A 21,375-nucleotide genomic window follows, 5' to 3' on the forward strand; every position below is an offset into this window, starting at 1 on the left:
AGATTGGAATAATATATTTTAAAAAAAGTTTTTTTTTAACATTTTATTTTAGAATATATACAATCTGTAAGGGTCATTTTAATTGTGAATAATAGAAAAAGAAATTTCCAAAAAATATTTATAGGTATAGAGCAATAAAATGTGAAACTAAGAAAATACAAGTTAGAAAAAATAACACGTTTTTTAAGCTTATTTGGTACACGTTGATTATCTACAAGTAATTATTATTAACATAGTATACAGTAAAAACAAAATTAACGTCGATCAAGCTCAGTTAGCATTAGATGCTTTAGGTAAACTTAAAAGAATTACCAAAAGAGGATAAAATCATACTGTAAGCATCCGGCTTAAGGAATTAGTTATACGATAAAATTAAGGTACAAAATAAGCATTGCAGATTTTTTAGCAGCCGTGTCCAGCGACATAAAAAAACTTACCGGTTACTGAATGATTAGTATTATATAATATATATATATCCAATTCACAATTTTTTATTATAATAGATAAAACTTCATAATATAATAAAAGATTTCTTATAAGATATTCTAATAATTACAGATACCTAAAAATCTAGATACCTAACCTAAAAAATCTCAAAAATACATAATATAATATATTACAACATACTAGGCCGGAAATTATAGAAATTTGTCCAAATAAATTAGAGATTGACTTATATCTTTAGAACAAAATCATCAATTAATAATTAATCATCTAGTAGGCCACATTATTTTCTGAATTAATTAGCTATGATTATCTACAAAAATAAAGCAGTCAGCAAGGAAACAACTAGTAATTTACGAGTATACCTAAGTTATAACAAATGGTTTTAAAATTATAAATATATACTGTATAGTATATATTGTGATAATACAACATTTTAAGAAATTGGATGTTTTAACAATTTTTATGATTCAAATTTTAGAATGAAAAACACGGAACTAAAATTTCAAGAAAAAATTCTTTTGCCTATTCGGTCGTCAACATGGTCACGATTTCGTACGACAATTCCATCAACTAACACCGTGATTTAAAATATCCTAAGTCGGAGCTAACTCACTTTTAATTTTTTTTTTTTTAAGTAAAAAGGAAAAATAGCACCATTGCGGTGTCTGCAGTCTGCAGTTGATCTCGAGTCTCGACGCGTCATTCTGAGAAAACGCAAGCGCCCCGCACAACAATTATTCTCTACGGGAAGAGTGGGCATCCATACGGGTCGATAATATTCCGCCCGTGGCAATTGCGCGCACACTACAACAATGATCACCCGCAAATCGCAATACATTATAGTCAATTTACGTTCTATAACAATTATTTTAATTCTCATACACAAATACACGATAGTACTTACTTCTCACAGTATAATTTCATAATTATGTTCATTGTCCATAGACATATTTAGGGGACTTAACTCAACTCCGTAGAAGGAATAATAGACTCAAGGACTCTACTTCAGTATCCATATAATAAATTATAAAAATCTTTTAGATTAATAAAATATATGTATCATAATACGTGTTGTCAGATGAATTTTTATGACTTTCTCAATAATGTATAGGTAGTTTAGATCGTTTAAAACGTATAATATAATACATAATATTTGGTACGACGACTATAGCTTTATAGGTATAATAAAGATTATTTTCCACAATAGTCAAGTTTTTTCTTTTTTTTTTATTAAAGCTTTTTTATTAAGGCCATTTTTATGGAGTTCAATATAGGAATTTTACTAAATGCATGAGTATGTGTACGTGTAGTGTGAATATATTTGTAATAAACTAATAAACTAGTATCTAAGTGATCATTAGGTAGTGTGCGTGAGTGCGTGACTGTAGTGTAAAGAATGTGCATGTGCACACATATGTCAACAACGTGTCGTCGAGAGCTACATGAATATTATTTATTTTTTTTTATACTAAAAGTAGGTATCAGTTTGTTGCCAACTACAATGACTACCTCAGATATCCGATAAAATTACTGAAACCGAATTTGGCATAAAGTTTATTTAATAACCAGTTTCTTACTTTTTAAATTAATTTCAGATTCTGAGCAGAATGAATGAAGGGAAAATTATTAATTTTTTAATAATATTTTTTTCTTTGTGTCTGTTTCCATTTTTAGGAGCAGTGAAATGCATCAATCTTCAACTTGGACCAGGCGTGTCCAACCTTTTTCAATTTGCGGGCCACATTAAAAATTTATATTTAAACTGCGGGCCGTATATACTTCATAGGTTTTTTATGTTTATCTCGAATCTCGATAAAATGTACATTTTATTAATGTACATTATGTATATTTTATTGTACATTTTTCTACACCTATTCAATTTTAATAATTAAAATTAAAAATGGTACAATATTTTGTAATTCTTAAAAACTTATTAAAATAACTTTTTTTTATTATTTTTATTTTATACCTACACAAGTTTCTAATTTGTATAGAATGGCCACGGGTCGATTGAAATACAGCTGGTTGGGCACGCCTGACTTAGACGGCATTTTTTAATAGTAAATTGGTGAAAAGTTAGTTCTTTTAGATTTAGATTGAAGCGATGAATGTATTTTTTATGGGGGAAATATATGGTTTTACAGTGTAAATTTTACATTTGTTTTTTTATTTTTTTTATTTTTGAGTTTATCATCACCTTTTGGTCTACTAAAAATGGTATGATAACTTAAGTTACCTAGTACTTTTTTGGGGTCAAAAATAAAAATTTTCATTACTTTACATAATGTTCGAGATAAACAAAAACAAAAATAAAAATAAGCAAAACGGAAATTTCCAATAAAAACCAGATCTTCACAAAATCAATTCTATTTTTTTATCGATTTTTTTATTGTAATTTATAAATTAATATATGAAGAGACTTTAAATTTCCTGAAAATATTACTATTATCATATTTTATTAAATATGATGTAATTTCAATATATCTAAGCTCTTTTATGCTATTAAGACATTTAAAATATTGAACTTTTTTTCATTTTTATTTAATTTACATATGACAACATTTTTACATAATAGAATAGGTTAGGTTAGGTCAGGTACTACTAATACTAATAGCCAATAGGTACTTAATAATATAACTCAAGATTTCTTATAAGTAATTATACTTTTTGATGAAATGTTTTCATCAAAAATCAACCTACTTTTATAGTATACTTTTACGATTTATAGTAAAATTACCTAATTACTTAAATTACAAAAAATCAATTATAAATACACAAATATATCATACAATATACTTAGTTAAAATATAAGCTGACAGATCAACTTCGCTCAGAGACGTTTTTTATATCATTATCATTAAATTCAAATTTAACGCATATATTTCATGTATTAGTTACTTCTTGATTACTTCTCTATATTGTACAGCACAGTGGTCAACTAGGTACTTTTCCTCCTTTTTTAATTTTTTCTAACTATTAAGAAAGGTACTAGGAACAAGTGGCGCCAAAATATATACCTATTTACTTATGACAATTGTCATAAGTAGTGAATTTAGTGAGTAGTAAGAATGATCTTTGTCATTCAGTGTACTAATTTAGAAAATTATAGTAGTTATAAAAAATAAATTAATATATTTTACTTATTCGTGTTATTTTTATAGACAATATAAAATCTATACTTGGTGTATAGTAAGGTAATTATAAGAAAGCGTGTCAAAATTATACATGGAGGTGTCTAATTTTATAGGTACAATTTTGGACTTGGCGCCATTGCTGAGAACTTCTTATTTTTGACCCTCTTCTAAATACGTAAGATACCACTTTCCTACCAGAAAAATTATTGAGATTGAAAATTAAAGCAATCTACTGTAGTAAAATGTAAGTGGTTATAGGCATACGCTACCACGCTGTCACTTATTAATAATTTATTTTTATCATTGAGGTTTACCTCTTCGTTGACAAATAGACTTTCCTCTTCAGAATATTCATCGGTCTGCTTGACAGAATTGTCGATCCATGAATTCACTTTATCTGCTACATCTTTTGGACACTTAGACTCAGAAAAATCTTCTTCATTCAAATCATTAACGACTTCTTTTATTGGAGTAGTTGCTATATCTTTGTCTGTCATGTTTTCCTTTTCAACATTGTCATTTTCATCTTCTACATCGTTATCCTCCTCTTCATCTTCCTCGTCATCAGCATAGTCCTCTTCAATTTTATCTTCTTCGGTATTGATAACTGTAGTAACATTTTCGGTTGCCTTTTTTTGATTGTCCATCAACATGGAATTAGCAACAAGTGTGAATCGCAATCCTGAACTGACATTGAACAAACGTGGTTTCTTTTTCTTTACCTTACACTTCTCAAACACATTCCGAAACCCTTGGAACTTCTTTTCAATATCTTCAACTGTGTCCTCTTCCAGTACACGACCATCGCCTATTTTTGCACCAACTTCGTCCGCATGCATAGAAGGGACGTACGATTCTTGTATATTAGTTCTATGACGTTGTTTACGACGTCGGTCATTCGATCGGTAAAAAACACGAAACAATGATTTTTGCTCACGATCACGGACATTACCCGATCGTACATCGTACACACAATTTGGTTTTGGAGGACTAATACCAAGTAATTTAGTCACATAATACTTACAAGTGGCCGCCGTATCCATTGTAGGTATACACTATTAAACAGACACATTGTCAATTACTAAATGTCTTATATTATGAACACAATTAATAATATATAAAACTACTCCTATTGCAGTTAACACGAAAACATAATTCACACGCAAACACACACACACACACACACACACACGCGCGCACATACAACATACGCATTAAATTTAAATGTGTGTTGTGTACGATGGATAAGGAGGATATGGCATTCGTACGAACATTTGTACAAACAAATGTGCGACGAGGGGACCTAAATAATCGCACAATTACACCAGTTTTTAATTTATATACTTCGAAGGTTAAAAAGATATTTCAGAGACTCAGCTAATCGCTTTCGGTTCAATATAATTAAAATATATTTTATATTTTATTTTATTAAAACTTTTTAGAAGAAGATATGCAATTATTAAACACATTAATAATAAGAAAATATATAATATTTAATTTAAATTGCTTAATATTATTTTTAATTTAAAATTTAATATAGTAATAATAAACTGCCATCAATTAATAATAAATAATAGTATTATATATATTATAATAATTTATTACATACAATTAAATATTTTTTTTTCAAATTCTTAGAGTTAATTGACATAGGTAGATTATGTAAGTTTTAAGATATTTTAATGTTATATTTATACATAGTTTTAATTAACTAATATGTATAATTTAGACATATTACTAAACTCAGATTGATATAAGACCATACTCGACAGCCAACTTGTGCAGAGAGGCATGACTTCACTACACAGTACACATAATAGACTTGGTGGAAGTTACAGACAATCGTTCCTGTATATCACTACATAACTATATAAACTCTGACCTTTATTCACTGTCTCACTGAAGTAAGTATTCATAATTCACATGTTATTATTATTAATTTACATTGAAAAAAATCTCTAATTAATAAGATTAAATTATTTTTATAATACTTAGAAAATTAAGATTGTGTTCATTCTAGATTTTCATTTATTTCAATTTTTTTTTTTTTTTTGTTGAATAATTATGACATAATAGACAAATAATTGAAATGCAATAAAATTTTCTGCAAAATTAAATTAGCACAAAAACTAAAAAAATAAATATTTCAGGTTTCAAAATTAAAATTGTGAATTTTTTTTTGTAATATATAGTTATTTGATCTGTACTATTTATATGAGTACCTAGCTTAATAATAAATAATAATATAAAAATATAGAATGCCTCAATCATAGTAATACATAAAAGTTATAATAATATGAAAATATGTAATCTAAGTACCCTAAAGACAAAAATAGTAAATATAATAGTATTTCTGAATAAACTTCAAAATATTGATATTTTACAATTTTCATTTAATATATTATATATTTATTTTATTCTTATAAATTAATAATTAAATCTATCAAAATCAAATTCTTATAAATCATTTCAAAATTCAAATTTTATAATTTCATTTCATTTTTATTTATAAATTACAAAATATTTCCATACAATATAAAAATTTTATTTTAGAAAAAAAATGTATAAAAAAATTAAATTTTACAGAAAAAAATATAGTATAAAATGGACGGATTTAGTTACTTTAAAGAATAAATTAACTAAATTATAATATAATACAGTTCTACTTATAAAAATAATGTATCAATAAGCTAATAAATCAAAGTTATATAATAAAAGACCAAACATATTTGGACGGATATGTAAATTAAATGTTTGGTATTTTGAATTATACTTTGAACATAAATAATACTTAATCTCAATGAATAGTTTATTATATAAACCTATTTGGTAAAAGTGCTATAATTACTATAAATTATTAAACAAGAATTTGAAACATAGTGCTGTTCTTCTAGCTAACAAAATTAAACATAATTTATAGTAAATACATACCAACTTTGCAATATGGTGGAATACAAACATATTTCAAAAATAATATATAACATAATCAACAATATTTTAAATTATTCATAAATAATAAAACCAAAAACCTAAATAAATGTTTGATTTTTTAGTACAAATAATGAATATGAATCTTTTACATTAAAATTTATATTATTACAAAAATATTCACTGGTCAATATTACGAACAAAAAAATATATACTTATCAGCACAATAAGTAAATTAGAAGATGTAGACATGTTAGCTGAATTACACCAATGATCAAAATAACAAAAGCACCAAGTAGTTGAATCATAATAGTTTCTGCAAATATTTAAAATAATTAAAATGTATAACTTTGTGTTTATTTTAAATACAAACCGTTTAATATCCAATTCAGGAATTGAATTATTCACATAGTGACCAAGTTTTACATCCAAGGAACTTTTTCTGCAGCCCTCATACTTATCAGCAGGGATATCTGTTCGAAAACCTTTTAATGAACTCAAACAATCACGAGTAATACGTTCTTCAGCTAAAAAAATAAAAATAAAAGTTAATATGATTATAATAATAATTGTTAACTCTCTCAAACCCATACATAACATAAATAAAACAATTTCACCTAAAATATTTATTTATTTTTTTTGATTTTTTGAGAAATTTAAAATAAAAATGAGAGGTTAATGCTATTGAAGTTTTGACACATCAATTTTGTATAATATTATAATTTGACTTTACATTCAATACTTAAAAAAATATAATTTATCTAGTTAAGTGTTGCTGATGGGCAAATCCTTTATCAGCCCCTTTCATACATATACCTAGTTTTAGTACATAAGCTAACCTATTGTGAATTTTTTGTTTAAATTGTTTGTTTCAAATAGAAAATAAATATAAATATATTCCACTTTATAGATGGTTTTTTTTTTTAGGCTTTAAGAACCATTTAGCCTCTTGGCTACCAAAATGATTTCTTTCCATCATTCCTTATCATATGTCTGCCCCCAGTCCACTAGTCCACTCCAATTTCGTCTAATATTTATCCTCTGATCTTTTCCACGATCTTCTCCAAGACCGTTTTCCTTCACCACACATGTCATTGCATATTTCAAAATACTAACATCAGCTCAACTCCATATATGGCCTTAGTCCTGAATCATGTCTTCTCTTTTGTAAAGCAGGTATAGTTAGTCATTTCTTTTATTTCCCATTTCTGTTCTGTATTATTTAAAATAGGACCATACATTTTTCTACGAACTATTTTTTCAAGTAGACATAATCTTTTCTCTTAATTATAAACATTATTGAAGAAGGATACAAAAACATACAAATTTAATATTAACTAAGACTTAATAGATAATTAATTTGTTAATATTTTAAGTTTTCAATATTGTAGGTTGATGAGTCAGTGAGTGGAATTAGATCATTATTTGTAATAATACTGAAATAGTAGTTTCAAGCAAAAATAATCACAATTTTCTATTATTAATTGGAAAAATTTTTTAACTCTGAATTTACCAAACAAATGTATTTGTTTTAAAAAAAACTACATATAATTTATTCATATATTATATATTAATATAAATTTTTTTTCAATTGAAAAATAATTTAAATCAATTCAAATTTTGAACAAATAAAAATTCTGAAAAAAAATATTGAATTTGCTGTTAAATCAATTTGAAATTGACTTTCTCACAATTTCCATTTTATTAATATAACTTTTTTTTGGTTTAAGATGATAAAATCAAAGATTTAGTAAGTCAACTACACCAAAAATTCAAATCTGTTTTCAGATTTATTATAATTTCACTATATCAATATGTACATTTGTCAAAGAACACTATAATTTCTATATTCCACATAAACAAAAACAGATGTAGTTGGTATTGAATTCACTTAATCAAAATTTAAAACATAACAAAATCACACTCAAATATTAACTCATTCAATTTTAGCATGACGATCACAAAAATAGTCATAATTAAACTAAGGTAAAATACTTGAATATTATATTAGGTACTACATTTGTATTAATAGTATAAGTCAATACTTAAAAATACATGTTACCAATAATATTTCTGATAAAACTGTAAAATAAATTAGTATATTAAACTTTGACCCGTATAATTTATAGTACATCATTTGACTACTGTCAATCTTTTATTTAAAAGTAGAATATTAAGTTAAATAAACAATGGCATACTTAAATAATAAGTTAAAACCTCAGAAATATTATACTTTATAATTTTTGTAATAGATTTTACTCTAGATTTACTCAATGAACAAAAAAAGCCAACAACTTCAATTCTAAAAATGTAATATTCATAAACAAAAATTAATTTAATATTTTTACTTAATATATTATATTAAAATAAATAGGTACAGTAAAAGTCAACTCTTTTAATCAAATATTAATTAATTTTTGTTATTTCTAACATAAACTATAAATAATTACCCCCGACTTTCTCAATGACTTTTACACATATATCATCTTCTTCAGGACAAGAAACTGTTTTATGCCATAACCACTTAAACGGTGTGCCACAACCAGGATGTGTTGAAACGCATTGGTAGCATAATAAATATGACTGAGCTATAAAGTAATGATAAATAAACAAGATTAGTTTTATATTTAAAAGATTACTGTACTATAACATTGTTATAGTAGAATATATTAGCCAAAATATTTTATAAAAGATAATTTAACAAAAAATACCATAAGGCCACTCCCTGCAATGTAGTACTTACCTTGTACGAATATTAAAGAAAATATTACTAATGAAAGAAAAGCTTTTGATCTTATCATCATGAAAATAATATATATAAAGCTATTATGTTCTACTGTTAATCTATAAAAAATATTAACTGTCCAAATGTAGTTAAATAATTTAAAATTAATTTAAGACTATACTTCTAACATTTCAAGTTTCAACACAACAGTTCAACCGACGATATAATATGGTAGTATGGTACTATGGTAGATTCCTAATTAATAATTATTATCAGAACTCAGAAGCCAAAACAAAACCGTAAACAACATTGTAATGAAAAACATTGCTTACGATAACTTACAGTATGACCATTTGTGCAACAAGCTGTAGCTGATCAAATCCTTATCAAGCTCATATTATAGACTCGTATAAATCGATGCCCTTATAAAATGACATTTTAAAAATATTGTAACACCCATACTTCCTAGCATAGACCTATTAAGTATTAACTAGTTAATATATAAATAGTGCTTCCTAGTTCCTAGACGACTTAGATAGTAAAGTTCCGCTTCCGACCAGACCGACCATGAAGATTAAAGATCTCTAATCTTCATGGTTCCGACATAATATTCCTCCAATGGCTCTGCTGCAATTTTCAGTCTAAAAGTTAACTGTGTTGGCACCTAATACTGTTAACTATTCCATTAATTATTATAAAATATGCAATTTGTTTTGTTATAAATTCCACCTTTAACTACAAACCACTAGAAATTGTTATATTCTGTAAACAAACCCAGGACATATATTAAGATCTCCATATTACGCAAATGGTAAATCATTACAGCTATCTGTAAATACTATCGTTATCATTCAAGGCCGTACCTGGGGAGAGGTTAGGGATTCAACCCTCCCCCTCCCCTGAAATGTTGAAATTAATTTTATACTATATTGAATCCCGAAATTAATTTTCCGTTAACGCCTTGCTTCCATTCCTAAATCACCAAATTAATATAAACTATAATAATACAAAATATACTAAGGCATGTTATTATAAATATTATAACTTAATCTCCTCCCTACCAATCTATTCTATTGACTATACAGCCATCCCTGTATACAAATAAATAAATTTTTTATACATAATTACATTTTCAAATTCAAAATGAAAATATACTTAAATACATTAATTATGAGAATATATTTTACATATAATCCATGTTTAGTTTTTACAGTTTTATACCTTTTTTATTTTACTATAATACAATATATATTATAATACTTTATACAAGAATAAAATTACTACCATACAATGTCATATTATACATAAATATACATTAAAACACTTATATTTAATTACATATTAAATATTTAGAAGATCTAAAAAAAAAAATTACAAAACTTTTTTTCAATAATATTTATAAACTAGATGCTGGGCCAACTTTTAAAATAATTGGTAGACGACGACGTCTTTTTTTAATAAAAGGCTCTATTATTTCGCCAGGTAAAGAAAATATATCTTTTTTTAGACCATTGTTGTTGGACATCTCATAGATTTCTGAATATGGAAGAGTTGATCTCTCATACGTTATCTTTTGTGACATATCATTGTGTTCTTTATGTTGAATTAAGAGTACAGAAAATTTAAATTGTTTTGCTTTAACTGCTGGTCCAATAAAATTTACTTGGCTGAAAACAATAATAACATAAAATATTAATCAATAACTATTTAAGTAACGTATAATTTAATACTTTGACAGAAATATAATAGCTAAGCTGTTATAGTTTTTTACTAGAAGCTAATAAAAAATAAAAAACAATTAATTTAAGTAATACAATTTTTTTTTTACATATTCTTTTTAATTATATTATAATGTTATTTTAAATTAGTAAAATAAAATAAATACTATTTTTCAAGTAATTTTATCAGTTTATAAAAAAAATCCTTACATTTTTACTCGTCTAGGTGGTATAGTTGAATGAGCGATTACTGCAAAATATTCACCGTGAGATATTAAAAACCACTTGTATGTTTGATTATTATTGGGCAACATAATATCAATAGACTATATAAACAATAATAAAACTTGAGTAAAACATACAATTTCAAAAATTTACCTTTATAATATAATAATTTATAATTATTTTTATAAATTGTACCTGTTCTGATCCTGTTAGAATTAAGTTACTGTGATTATTAATCATATGAGAGTGCAATTCAGGATAGTATCCTTTCCAAGCACAATTAGTGAAAAAACATTGGTAATGTCTATAACAACATTCTTGTTCGTGGACTTCTTTTTGAGCAACAAACATGTGCTGTTTGCATCCAGTTAGAGCATTTTTACAGGGAAACTTTACCAAATAACCAACCTGAAAAAAAAATAACTTGATTATTGAGAATATTATTGGGACAATTAAAATATAAATGAAGTAATTTACTTTTTCCATATATAGATTTCGTTTTGAATTGAAAGGATTTCTACATGTTGGACAATTTTCGCACATAAGTACACATTTGTTACAAATTAAATGTCCAAGTAGGCATTGAAAAATAGGAGGAATAATATGTTCAAAACATACAGGACACTCAAATAAACGCATTAACTGATCGTTAAGGCCTTCATATGTTTCTGGATGTTCTTCATTACGCACTGGTACAGTTTCTTCAATTGTTCTAGATTTATACAATTTTAAATAAAATTGGTTATGATTATAAACAATTATTTTTAAAATGATGAAATTGTATACTTAAATGTTGTATATTAATAACAATTTAAAAAAAAATAAATAAATAAAAAAGGATCGTCAAGTGAGTAATGCTATACAGTAGGTATCAAATGAACCTAGACATAGAGTAGGTCACTATAAAAGATCAAATTTATGCAATGATAGGTATCAATGTACATAAAAAACAATTCTGAAAGGAAATAATTTGTCAGCCTAGAATATATTTTACACTAAGTGGTGAAAAAGGTAGTTAATGTTTTAATGACTTGAAAATCCCAAAATTAAATTATATACAAAAAATTTTAATTCAAAAAACTGATATATTCAGTAGAATCTCGGTAATCTGACACATATCAGACCACGCTACTGCCAGATTAACGAAAACGCCAGATTAGTAGGGGGGGGGGGGGGTTCACATCAAAATGCATTTTTACTTATTGAATTTTACATTTTTACTCAAATTAAAAATGAATAACCTTATTGTATTTTAATATAACATATATATATTATATTCATACTGTGTTCAATTAATCTTTTGATGGGACAAGTTCAAAAAAATTATCAATTTGTTTTTGTTTTTTTGTTTATAATAGTAATTTTATTGTTAAATTCCAGATATATATAGGTTAATATGTTAATATGGCCGGATTACTGGACGTTTCGGATTGACGAACGGCCGAATTACCGAGATTCTACTATATCAAATGTTTACATCTGGTAATTTAAACTATAACTAAATTCTAAAATTATTTGATGGTAAATCATTATTTTATGCATGAATTTAAGATTTTGTAAAAATTTAAACTTTAGATAAAAATATTTTAATCGGCGAATGCTACACTTCTTTTATAATTATTGTAAGTAAAACTTATGGAAAATTTTATATTAAATTTTCAATTCTAAGCTACTTTTACAAACTTATCAATAAAATTTTAATTACAAAATAATTTACAAATATTCAGGGTTTTGACGAGTTTGTCAATATTTGAACTTCAAAAGCTAATAAAAACAATTTGTGCTTATGTATTCTTATAATTGTTGAATCACTATTATGGTGATTATAAGACTAACTAATGAAGAACTTTTTATTAAATTTTCAGGTGTCAACAAATTTTATGGATACTAAATAACTGATGAAAGTTTTAAGTATTTACTACTAATACTTCTTGAAAAACAAATATTTAATATCATTAGAGCATAAATCATTATCACTATGCAATGTCATATAAAATTTGAACTTAAAACGTTTATAAAAAAAAAATTATTGACATTATAAAAAAAAAAATTTTGAATAGAAAAGTTTCAGTTATCTATAAATAACTCAAAAAAAAATAATATAAAATATAATTTTAAAATTTAACTGTGTATATAATAAACATTTTGTGAAAATGTCAAGTATTTACAGTTGATTTGTTTTTAAGTTACAACTATATAAAAAAATCGATTTTGTTACAAACTGATTTAACTTAAGAATTCCCATTTTTTTTTGGTTTTTTCCAACGCTTTAAAAAACTGTTGGAAACTTTTAACTTTTGACCTGTATAATGCACCATTAAGGATATTCAATTTGTCACCAGACATCACCCCTGAAGTTTTAAATTGAAGCATTATTTTAATAAATTATCGTGTACACACACAAAATAAAACACACATCATCATAAAATCAATACATTAATCACTTCGTTCAGAATCTAAAAATTAACATTATAATAAATTATACAATTATATTATAAGTAGTAGGTATATAAATAATATGATGTATACTTGTGCAGTTTAATGTCCTAATATTGAACTTTCCCCAAAACTAAAATATTTCCCGCTTATCCACTTTAGAAAATGTAATAGAATTTGTTGCAATTATTATTAAAGTACAGATTTTAAAGCAATAAAAAACTAATGAAAAGCACTAAAAAAAAGCAATAAAGCTGTCTTAATCTTCCAAAATGCTATAAAAAAGCATAGGTTTTTAAAAAAGTATTATAATTTTCACCTGCTTTTAAACCTGATTTTAAACAATTTTTACTGTATATGAATATTTTAAATTAATCAGTTTAATATTTTAATAATAAAAAACAACGATTACAATAAAAGAAACATACATTGACTATTGATTATTCAGTAATATTAAAGATCAATTAATTCTTTTTATGCAAAATTCAATATTTTAATATAGTGTATGGACAATTTTAATACTTATAAAGTTATAATTGTAGATAAACAAAAAAAAAACAAATTATAAATTTAAAAAATTAAAATTAACATAGGTATGTTTCATTTAAAACACATTTTAACATATAGTGAAATTTTTTGTTTCAGTCAACTGTGAATAACTTTATATGAGAGTAAGCCGTAGTTAAATACTTAATTGCTTAATTAATAATATAATGTATAACATCATAATATCATTAAACAACTTTCTCTTCTTATTCTTTAAAAAAAGTTTAAAAGTGTTGCATAATTGTTGACGTGGAGATTTTTAAATGTGTTAGAATTATTATTGAATATTTTCATTTTAGAAATAAATAATGTTTTTATTGGATTTCTTTTGTCCCTAAGAATTATTATTGTCACATGTAAGTTACTTACTGATTAGAGAGGATAGTATCATGAACATTTAATGGTATTGCTCTAGGCACACCCGGTAAATTGTCATTCACTCTTGTAGCTGGTATTTCTGGAGTATCTGGAGGAGACTCAGGTGATGGACTAAATGATGTTGGTGACATAATAAATGGTACAGCTCTTGTTCTTGGAGTTTCATTAGATACATCTAAAGTACCATCTCTATTTTCTTCATCTGCATTTGAATTATGGTTTTCCGAAATTGAAAAATGTGAAGATCCTCTATCATCACCAGAATCAGCATCATTTTGAGATGAAATGCTTGAGATACTATCATGGCCATGACTTTATTATATAAACATAAATGAATGAAATGTATTTATGAATCAATATTATCATGAAAAATAAAAGAAAATAATGTTGATAACTAACTAGTCTTCATCAAATGGGTTTTCAGGTTCCAATACATATTCTTGTAATCGAGGCAGCTCTTGTTCTGGAGTTTGTGACCTAACAGAAGGCTAAAAATAAAAATTAATTTTTAATAACTATAATAATATTTGAAGAAAAATATCTACATATTGTATATGTAAAAGTGTTAGATTATGTTAGCTATCAAAAACACCATAATATGATACCTTTTGATACACATTAAATAAATATTTATTCAAACAAATTATGTGTCAAAATGTATCAAAAAATAAAAACAAGTATAAATACTTAATTAATTAAAAGTTTTGATGTACATTTAATAAAAGGATAATTAATAAATTTGGGTGTCGAAGTGGTTAATTTATGAGGCAAATTACAATATTGCAGTCACTGTTCCACGCACAAACATTTCCAGTACTATTGTCCTATTGTGTCTTCTGATTTACTATTAAAATTCACGCCATATAGGACGCGTTTTGGTTGAATGTTTTGTATGCAACAAACGCTCATAGTGTGTTCCACTTGGTACATACTACATATAGGGGCTCACACTACAACCATGACGTCACCAGGTCTGAACTCTACGTCATTTTTCCACCCTAACCTATCCACAAATGCTCTAACGAAATAGGTAGTGTAGCATAAACATTTATGATATCTTACTAGTATATCACAGATCACATTCCACTTGGAGTGTAAGCAAAGCAATTATATGTGTCTATTTCTAGTGAAACAGTCCATAAACATGAGTGTGAATATGAGCTCTACTATAAGTGTATAATCATCCAACCAGAACACACTCATAGTCACCTCTTGGAAAATGAGGTAGTAGAATAATGTATATGATTAATGATAAGCATTGTCAAAAACCTTGAAGTGAACTCAGTGAACAAAAAATTAATCAACATTTAATAATATTGGTTTGGTAATAAAATGTTTGTAAAACCAAGTTATATAAGTACTTTTTTTCTCTTCTATAAAATCATTAAATTTTTCACATTTTAAAATATATATTAAATACAATTACGCAGTCTATAGTTCTATCCCAATAATCTCATATTTTCTTTACTCAAAATATTTATAAAATATAAGCTCGAATACAAGGCCTTATACAATTATAAACCCAATTAGTCATACCAATAAGCAGTGGCATATTTAAGGGGAGGGTCCAGGGGTACTGGACCCCCCCTCCCAGAGAAAAAAAAAACGACACATAATTCTGTAGTATAGTTAAATAATAAGTATAGAAATTGGTATTCTGTGTATTCTGCGGGCAGTTTCCAAGTTACGGCTAAATATAATGTGTGATAAAGGCAATAAGTATATAGTTATCATAGTTTACATTAATTATTTAATAATGTATAAACTGTGGACCCCCCCTCCCAGAAAAATTTTGAAAATACGCCACTGCCAATAAGGGATTTATTCATTTAATAAGAAATTAAAATTATTAACCATAGCTTAATAATCAAACTACACATAAATAAGATTACATATAAAATACTTATGTACTTGAATAATATATCTAGTAATCACATACTCTCAGTTCAAATCTAATAACATAAAGAAAAATATATTTATTAAACTTACATGATCATTATGGCCTCGGTTTATTGATGACAAACGAATACTCCTATAGACTGCTCTGCTACTACTACTATCAAAGTGATTATTTTCTGCATTGCTCCTTACACGATAAGGATTTACTTCTATAAATCTCCTTGACCATCTTGCAGATCTAGGGGTTCTCAATTGTTGTGTAGGTGCTATTGTACTATTATGGTGGTCCACTGAATTTCTTTGTTCAATATTAGTTCTCCGAACATTGAGGTTTGAAGGTTCATCATCACTACTTTCAACATCAATTGATATTTCAGGTATATCAGTAACTAAAAAACAACATTTTTTTCTTCTAAATTTAAGTGAAGCTTAAAAACTAAGTACATATATTATTATAATACGTACATTATTTTTCTTTCTATTTTTTTATTTAATAAATAATATGTTAAAAGTGATCAGATCTCAAAAATATCAAAACTAATTTGATTTTTTAAAATTTTTTAATACATAAAAAATGTATATAAATTTAGTTTATAAATTTTATGTTGTGCAAATTATATAAAGTGGCATTGGTAAAGCGTGTGATCTACTGGGTCCGATGTAATCTACTATTAATAGCTAACACAGACTAAGATATACTTACTACTTAGTATATTTTAGTCCGTGATAGGCGATAGCTATCATATAATAAAAATACCAATGCCCCATCTTTTAATCATATTATGGTATACACAAGTCCTTTTTTCTTCATATCGTTGAGTTTATAGATCATTAAATAATTGTCATAGCATTTACGAATAATAAAATGATAAACATTTATTTAACATTTATTTATTTAAGTCTCGTTTATACCAATCAAAAATGGGTACATAACTCAAAGTTACTAGATGTACAATTTTTAAAACCAACTTAAAAATCTAGTTGGTATCTAGTTGGTAAGGAGAGCTTGGAAGGCAAAAAAAAGATTGGTACCTAATTAATATTTACGGCTGGTTTAAAGTTCTTTTAATATGAAATTTGATGATGTACGATTAAAGATGATAATTCAAAAGCATCAAATTATATTTTTTTTCTTAGGTTTAGGTAGTTGAAACAATACATAATATACCTATCTATCAAACAAAAATAAAAATGTAATTCAATTAAAAATATATAATTATATTTAATATAGGTACATTAATAGCAGTTCACGGCGGACCCAGTAGATCACACGCTTTACCAATACCATAAAGTTTAACAAAAATCATCATACATATAAAGCTTAGTATAAAAAAATATATTTACTAGGTAGAGTGCTTGTTGGAGAATTAGGTGATGTATTATTCAATGGAATTTGTCCAGCTGCTGTTATTTGCCGAGTGTCGGGATCAGTAATGGTAAATCTAACCAAAGGTGGTCGATTTCTTGCAGCATCTCCATTTACTGTGCCTAAGAAACAGTTGCAATCAAAATAATGTACCCTTATAATAAATCTTTGATATTAAATTTTTTTTGTCTTTTACTTATTAGTTTTGGTTGGTTAGTCTATTTAAACTGTATAATATAATAAGAGTACTTATATTATACAACTATAATAGCTATATGTTCTCTGTTTACTGAATACAGATTAAACTTAAAAAACGGTTGTTAATTTGATTTTCTTAATAAATTTTCAAGTGAAAGTAAAGATAATTTAAATTTATAGCTTATAATAACTAAATACATTTTTATTTTCTATGTTAATCTCCTTGATGATATAAACAACCTTTAGTTCTAATTTTTCTAAATTCTGTAAAAACCAACATAATTAGTAGGGTTAAGATTTTTAAGTTTTTACTTATAATGACAAAGCATATATAGTTTTAAAGATAAAAAATGTTGATAATTTGTTCAACATAGCATTTAAAGAACAGATTGTATTCTAATATTTTAGGATATTTCAATAGTTAAAGAACAGTTAGTTTTGTTAGCACATCTAATTTTTTGAATTATGAGAAAAAAATATGTTTTAATTATGAGATCTCATTTTGAAGTTGTGTTTTTATCATTTATCAATAAAATTAACTAATAATTTTTCTATAACAAATTTGTGTTTTATTTCTTTAATAAAAATATTTTTTTTATGTGTAGAGTTTATAATAATTATATTAAGAATAGGCATAATAAAATTAGTGGAAATATTTGTTTTATAAAATTCCTACAGTGACATATATTATGGTAAAGGGAGTAGGTTAGGTTAGGTTAGGTTAGGTATTTGTATAAGTTATTTAAATGTAAAATTCATTCTTGAGATTAGTAAAACTGTCAAGAATTATACATATTTTATACCACATTGCTCTAGATACAATTGTTATTTAATAAGAATAAATATCCTTATTTGCAATTATCTAGAGAAAAGGATTACACGGGGAAATAGTAAATAATTATTTTAAAAATATAAAATTTATTTTATGCACTTTTTCTTGTGAAATCCTCTTGTAAAAGAAACTTATTTCAAGAGCTATATAAAAATAGGTTTTTTATAAATATTATTTTTTAAATCTATTCACAATTTTACCTCCAAATTGTAATTTTTGATTTAAAAAATCACAATATATGTCGATTAATTATTTTTACATAAAAAACCATATTTTTATTTATTTTTTAAGAGATTATAAAGAAAATACTTATATTATGTTTTTTTTCCAGAAAATATAAATATTAAATTTCAATTTTTTTGAACCAAAGAATCTTAACCTTAATCATGGGTTTCAATTAAATAATCATAAATATTTATTATAAGTATGAATATATTGTTAGTTTAGAATTTTAAATCTACATAATATGGTTGAAATTATCAATTTAATGTTTTCATTCATCTTGATTTTACTAGTTAAAGTATATAATCAAATAATTAAAAAATTACTTACTCCCTCCAATTCGTGTAGAACCATTTAAATGTTCAAAAAAGCTAGCATAATCTCTTGATCTACGATATTGCTCATTTTGTTCCATATTATTTGTACCTAAAATAGTTAAAACAACAAATAAAAATGGTCAAATTATTCTAAATTACAAATAACACCAACCTGTTAACACCGGAGCTATTGATATATGATGACGGCTACTGAAAACTCGACTAGGTCTTTCCATACGGTCAAGTTCTTCCAAATCAATCTATAAACGTTATATAATCTATACAATTTTATACAACCCTAATACTATACTAGATATTATATATTTATACGACCAACAATATAAATACAGTTCAAATATTTAAATTTGTCTAATTATAATAATATAATTACATAAACTATTCAAGTGAAAAAAACTCAAAAACATTCAATTTTAGGAAAGTAGCAGTTAGGAAGGTACCGTTTATCAATACCACCATTCTATATACCTGCCATGTAGTAAGTAATACTACAAAAGTATATTTCTTAACTTTAAAAGATATGTATACTAAAATAGCTGAATAGCAACACGATCATTGTTCTATGTTTTATTTTTTCAGTCAATTTAAAAAGTTTACATAATTTGAATTTTTCCTAATAAATAAAACCATCAATAATATAATTTTAGATTTTTAGAAAGAAATTTATATCATGGAATAAATAAACACACTAATTCAGCAATAAAATAACAAAAATTAGCTAATGGCTTATTTTTCATACATAACTACATTATAAGATAATATTATACAACTCAAGTAATAAAAGTTCTTTTTTTTTTTAATATACACCTTATTAGAATTAAAACAATTTTCGACAAAATATATTTCTATAATAGGACGTTATGTTTATGAGTAATCAATTTAAAATCATCTATTTTATTATACTTATATTATTAAAATTAATTAAATAAAATATTCTTCCATACTTCAATGAATATATTTTTAATCAATTTAGTAATTAGATTTTGGACAAACCAAAAAATTAAAAAAAAAACTCATGAATAGTAAGAATTGAAATAAGAATAAACAAAATTTAAGTAGTATTATCAACTAAATTATACACACTTAAATCAAATAGGTACATAAATTATATTAATGATATGGGTTCAACAAAGTAGCATACTAGCATGTCAGATATTTTAAAATCAAAATTCGTAACTAATACCATATTATTTAAAGATTAGGTACTCATACTAACAGTTGAAAATGGTAAACAATTATATTAAAAAACAATCACTTAAGAACTAATGATATAAATGGTACCTCTTAATATTTATACATATATTTTTACCAAATTAGATGGCCGAAATGCATAATGTCGTCGGACATCCAAAAAATTATCTTCATTGGCAGACATTTTCATACAAGACTTGGTTTAAAAACTACATCATACCGACGTTGAGTGAATGTTATAACTATGTACTTACTAATGTTGAAAAAAAATTAAATTAAATTAACCTAGAAGAGACGTACTCTTATTTTCAAATGTCATTAGTGTATAATTGTAAAACGAAATTTCAAAAACTCGGAATAATTTTTGTTTATAATATTAAATCTTAACATTCGCAAAAGCCCTAGTTCATTACTCCGAATTAAAAGATTTCAATTTCAATACCTGATTATAGTTGTAGCCTTGTAGGTATACTTGTATATTATACTATCATTGTATTGTATCATACTATCATACTATCACAGTACTTAGTATTTACTATTTAGTATAATATTATTCATTAATCATTATAAATTTTTTTTCAACATCACAAGTCATAAGCTCATAATTCATAGGCATTTGAATCTAACCGTGAGCACTGCGCAAATGCTGAAATACGAACTGTGAAGACGTGAAGTATAAAAATAAAATGATTAAATGCGTGTCGGACGTCGGTGGTCGGTCGGCAGTCGGCAGTTCGGCACTCGGCAATGTTGCAGTGTCGCAGTATCAGCAATATCAACTACTATCAACTCGGT

At 25.4% G+C, this 21,375-nt stretch overlaps 3 protein-coding genes across 13 annotated transcripts in view; all 3 read right to left on the reverse strand.

Annotated features, from left to right (window-relative positions):
- The window catches only part of LOC114131660 (peripheral-type benzodiazepine receptor-associated protein 1), a 38,472-nt gene extending 33,809 nt beyond the window's left edge, over window positions 1-4,663 (reverse strand). For 4 of the 9 annotated variants that reach the window (XM_050201319.1, XM_027996945.2, XM_027996944.2 and 1 more), the window contains exon 1: window positions 3,896-4,660. In XM_050201319.1, coding sequence (XP_050057276.1) covers window positions 3,896-4,624 — 729 coding nt within the window. In that variant the 5' untranslated portion in view covers window positions 4,625-4,660. Of the gene's footprint in view, window positions 1-3,895 lie in introns of all 9 variants that reach the window. The other 5 variants (XM_027996946.2, XM_027996948.2, XM_027996943.2 and 2 more) reach the window with 3 other exon arrangements.
- Window positions 4,664-5,141: 478 nt separating this feature from the next.
- Window positions 5,142-9,492, reverse strand: LOC114131662 (uncharacterized). The gene is made up of 4 exons (XM_027996950.2): window positions 9,253-9,492; window positions 8,960-9,097; window positions 6,883-7,036; window positions 5,142-6,825 (listed from the first exon to the last, which is right to left on the reverse strand). The coding sequence occupies exons 1-4, from the start codon at window positions 9,311-9,313 to the stop codon at window positions 6,690-6,692; spliced, it is 489 nt and encodes a 162-aa protein (XP_027852751.1). The 5' UTR covers window positions 9,314-9,492; the 3' UTR covers window positions 5,142-6,689.
- Window positions 9,493-10,394: 902 nt separating this feature from the next.
- On the reverse strand, window positions 10,395-21,324 carry LOC114131659 (uncharacterized). Of its 3 annotated transcripts, XM_027996939.2 has the most exons (12): window positions 21,023-21,324; window positions 20,699-20,833; window positions 19,544-19,631; window positions 19,385-19,480; window positions 17,781-17,924; window positions 16,527-16,825; window positions 14,937-15,025; window positions 14,529-14,849; window positions 11,655-11,889; window positions 11,373-11,585; window positions 11,163-11,278; window positions 10,395-10,901 (listed from the first exon to the last, which is right to left on the reverse strand). In XM_027996939.2, the coding sequence occupies exons 2-12, from the start codon at window positions 20,768-20,770 to the stop codon at window positions 10,631-10,633; spliced, it is 1,944 nt and encodes a 647-aa protein (XP_027852740.1). In that variant the 5' UTR covers window positions 20,771-20,833; window positions 21,023-21,324; the 3' UTR covers window positions 10,395-10,630. The 3 variants fall into 3 exon arrangements, with proteins under 3 accessions (XP_027852740.1, XP_027852741.1, XP_027852742.1); XM_027996940.2 differs by lacking the exon at window positions 20,699-20,833; XM_027996941.2 differs by lacking the exon at window positions 21,023-21,324 and having other exon boundaries at window positions 20,671-21,004.
- Window positions 21,325-21,375: the final 51 nt, after the last annotated feature.

This window comes from Aphis gossypii, chromosome 2, assembly GCF_020184175.1.
Source record: "Aphis gossypii isolate Hap1 chromosome 2, ASM2018417v2, whole genome shotgun sequence".
In the NCBI taxonomy this organism is placed as follows: Eukaryota; Metazoa; Arthropoda; class Insecta; order Hemiptera; family Aphididae; genus Aphis; species Aphis gossypii.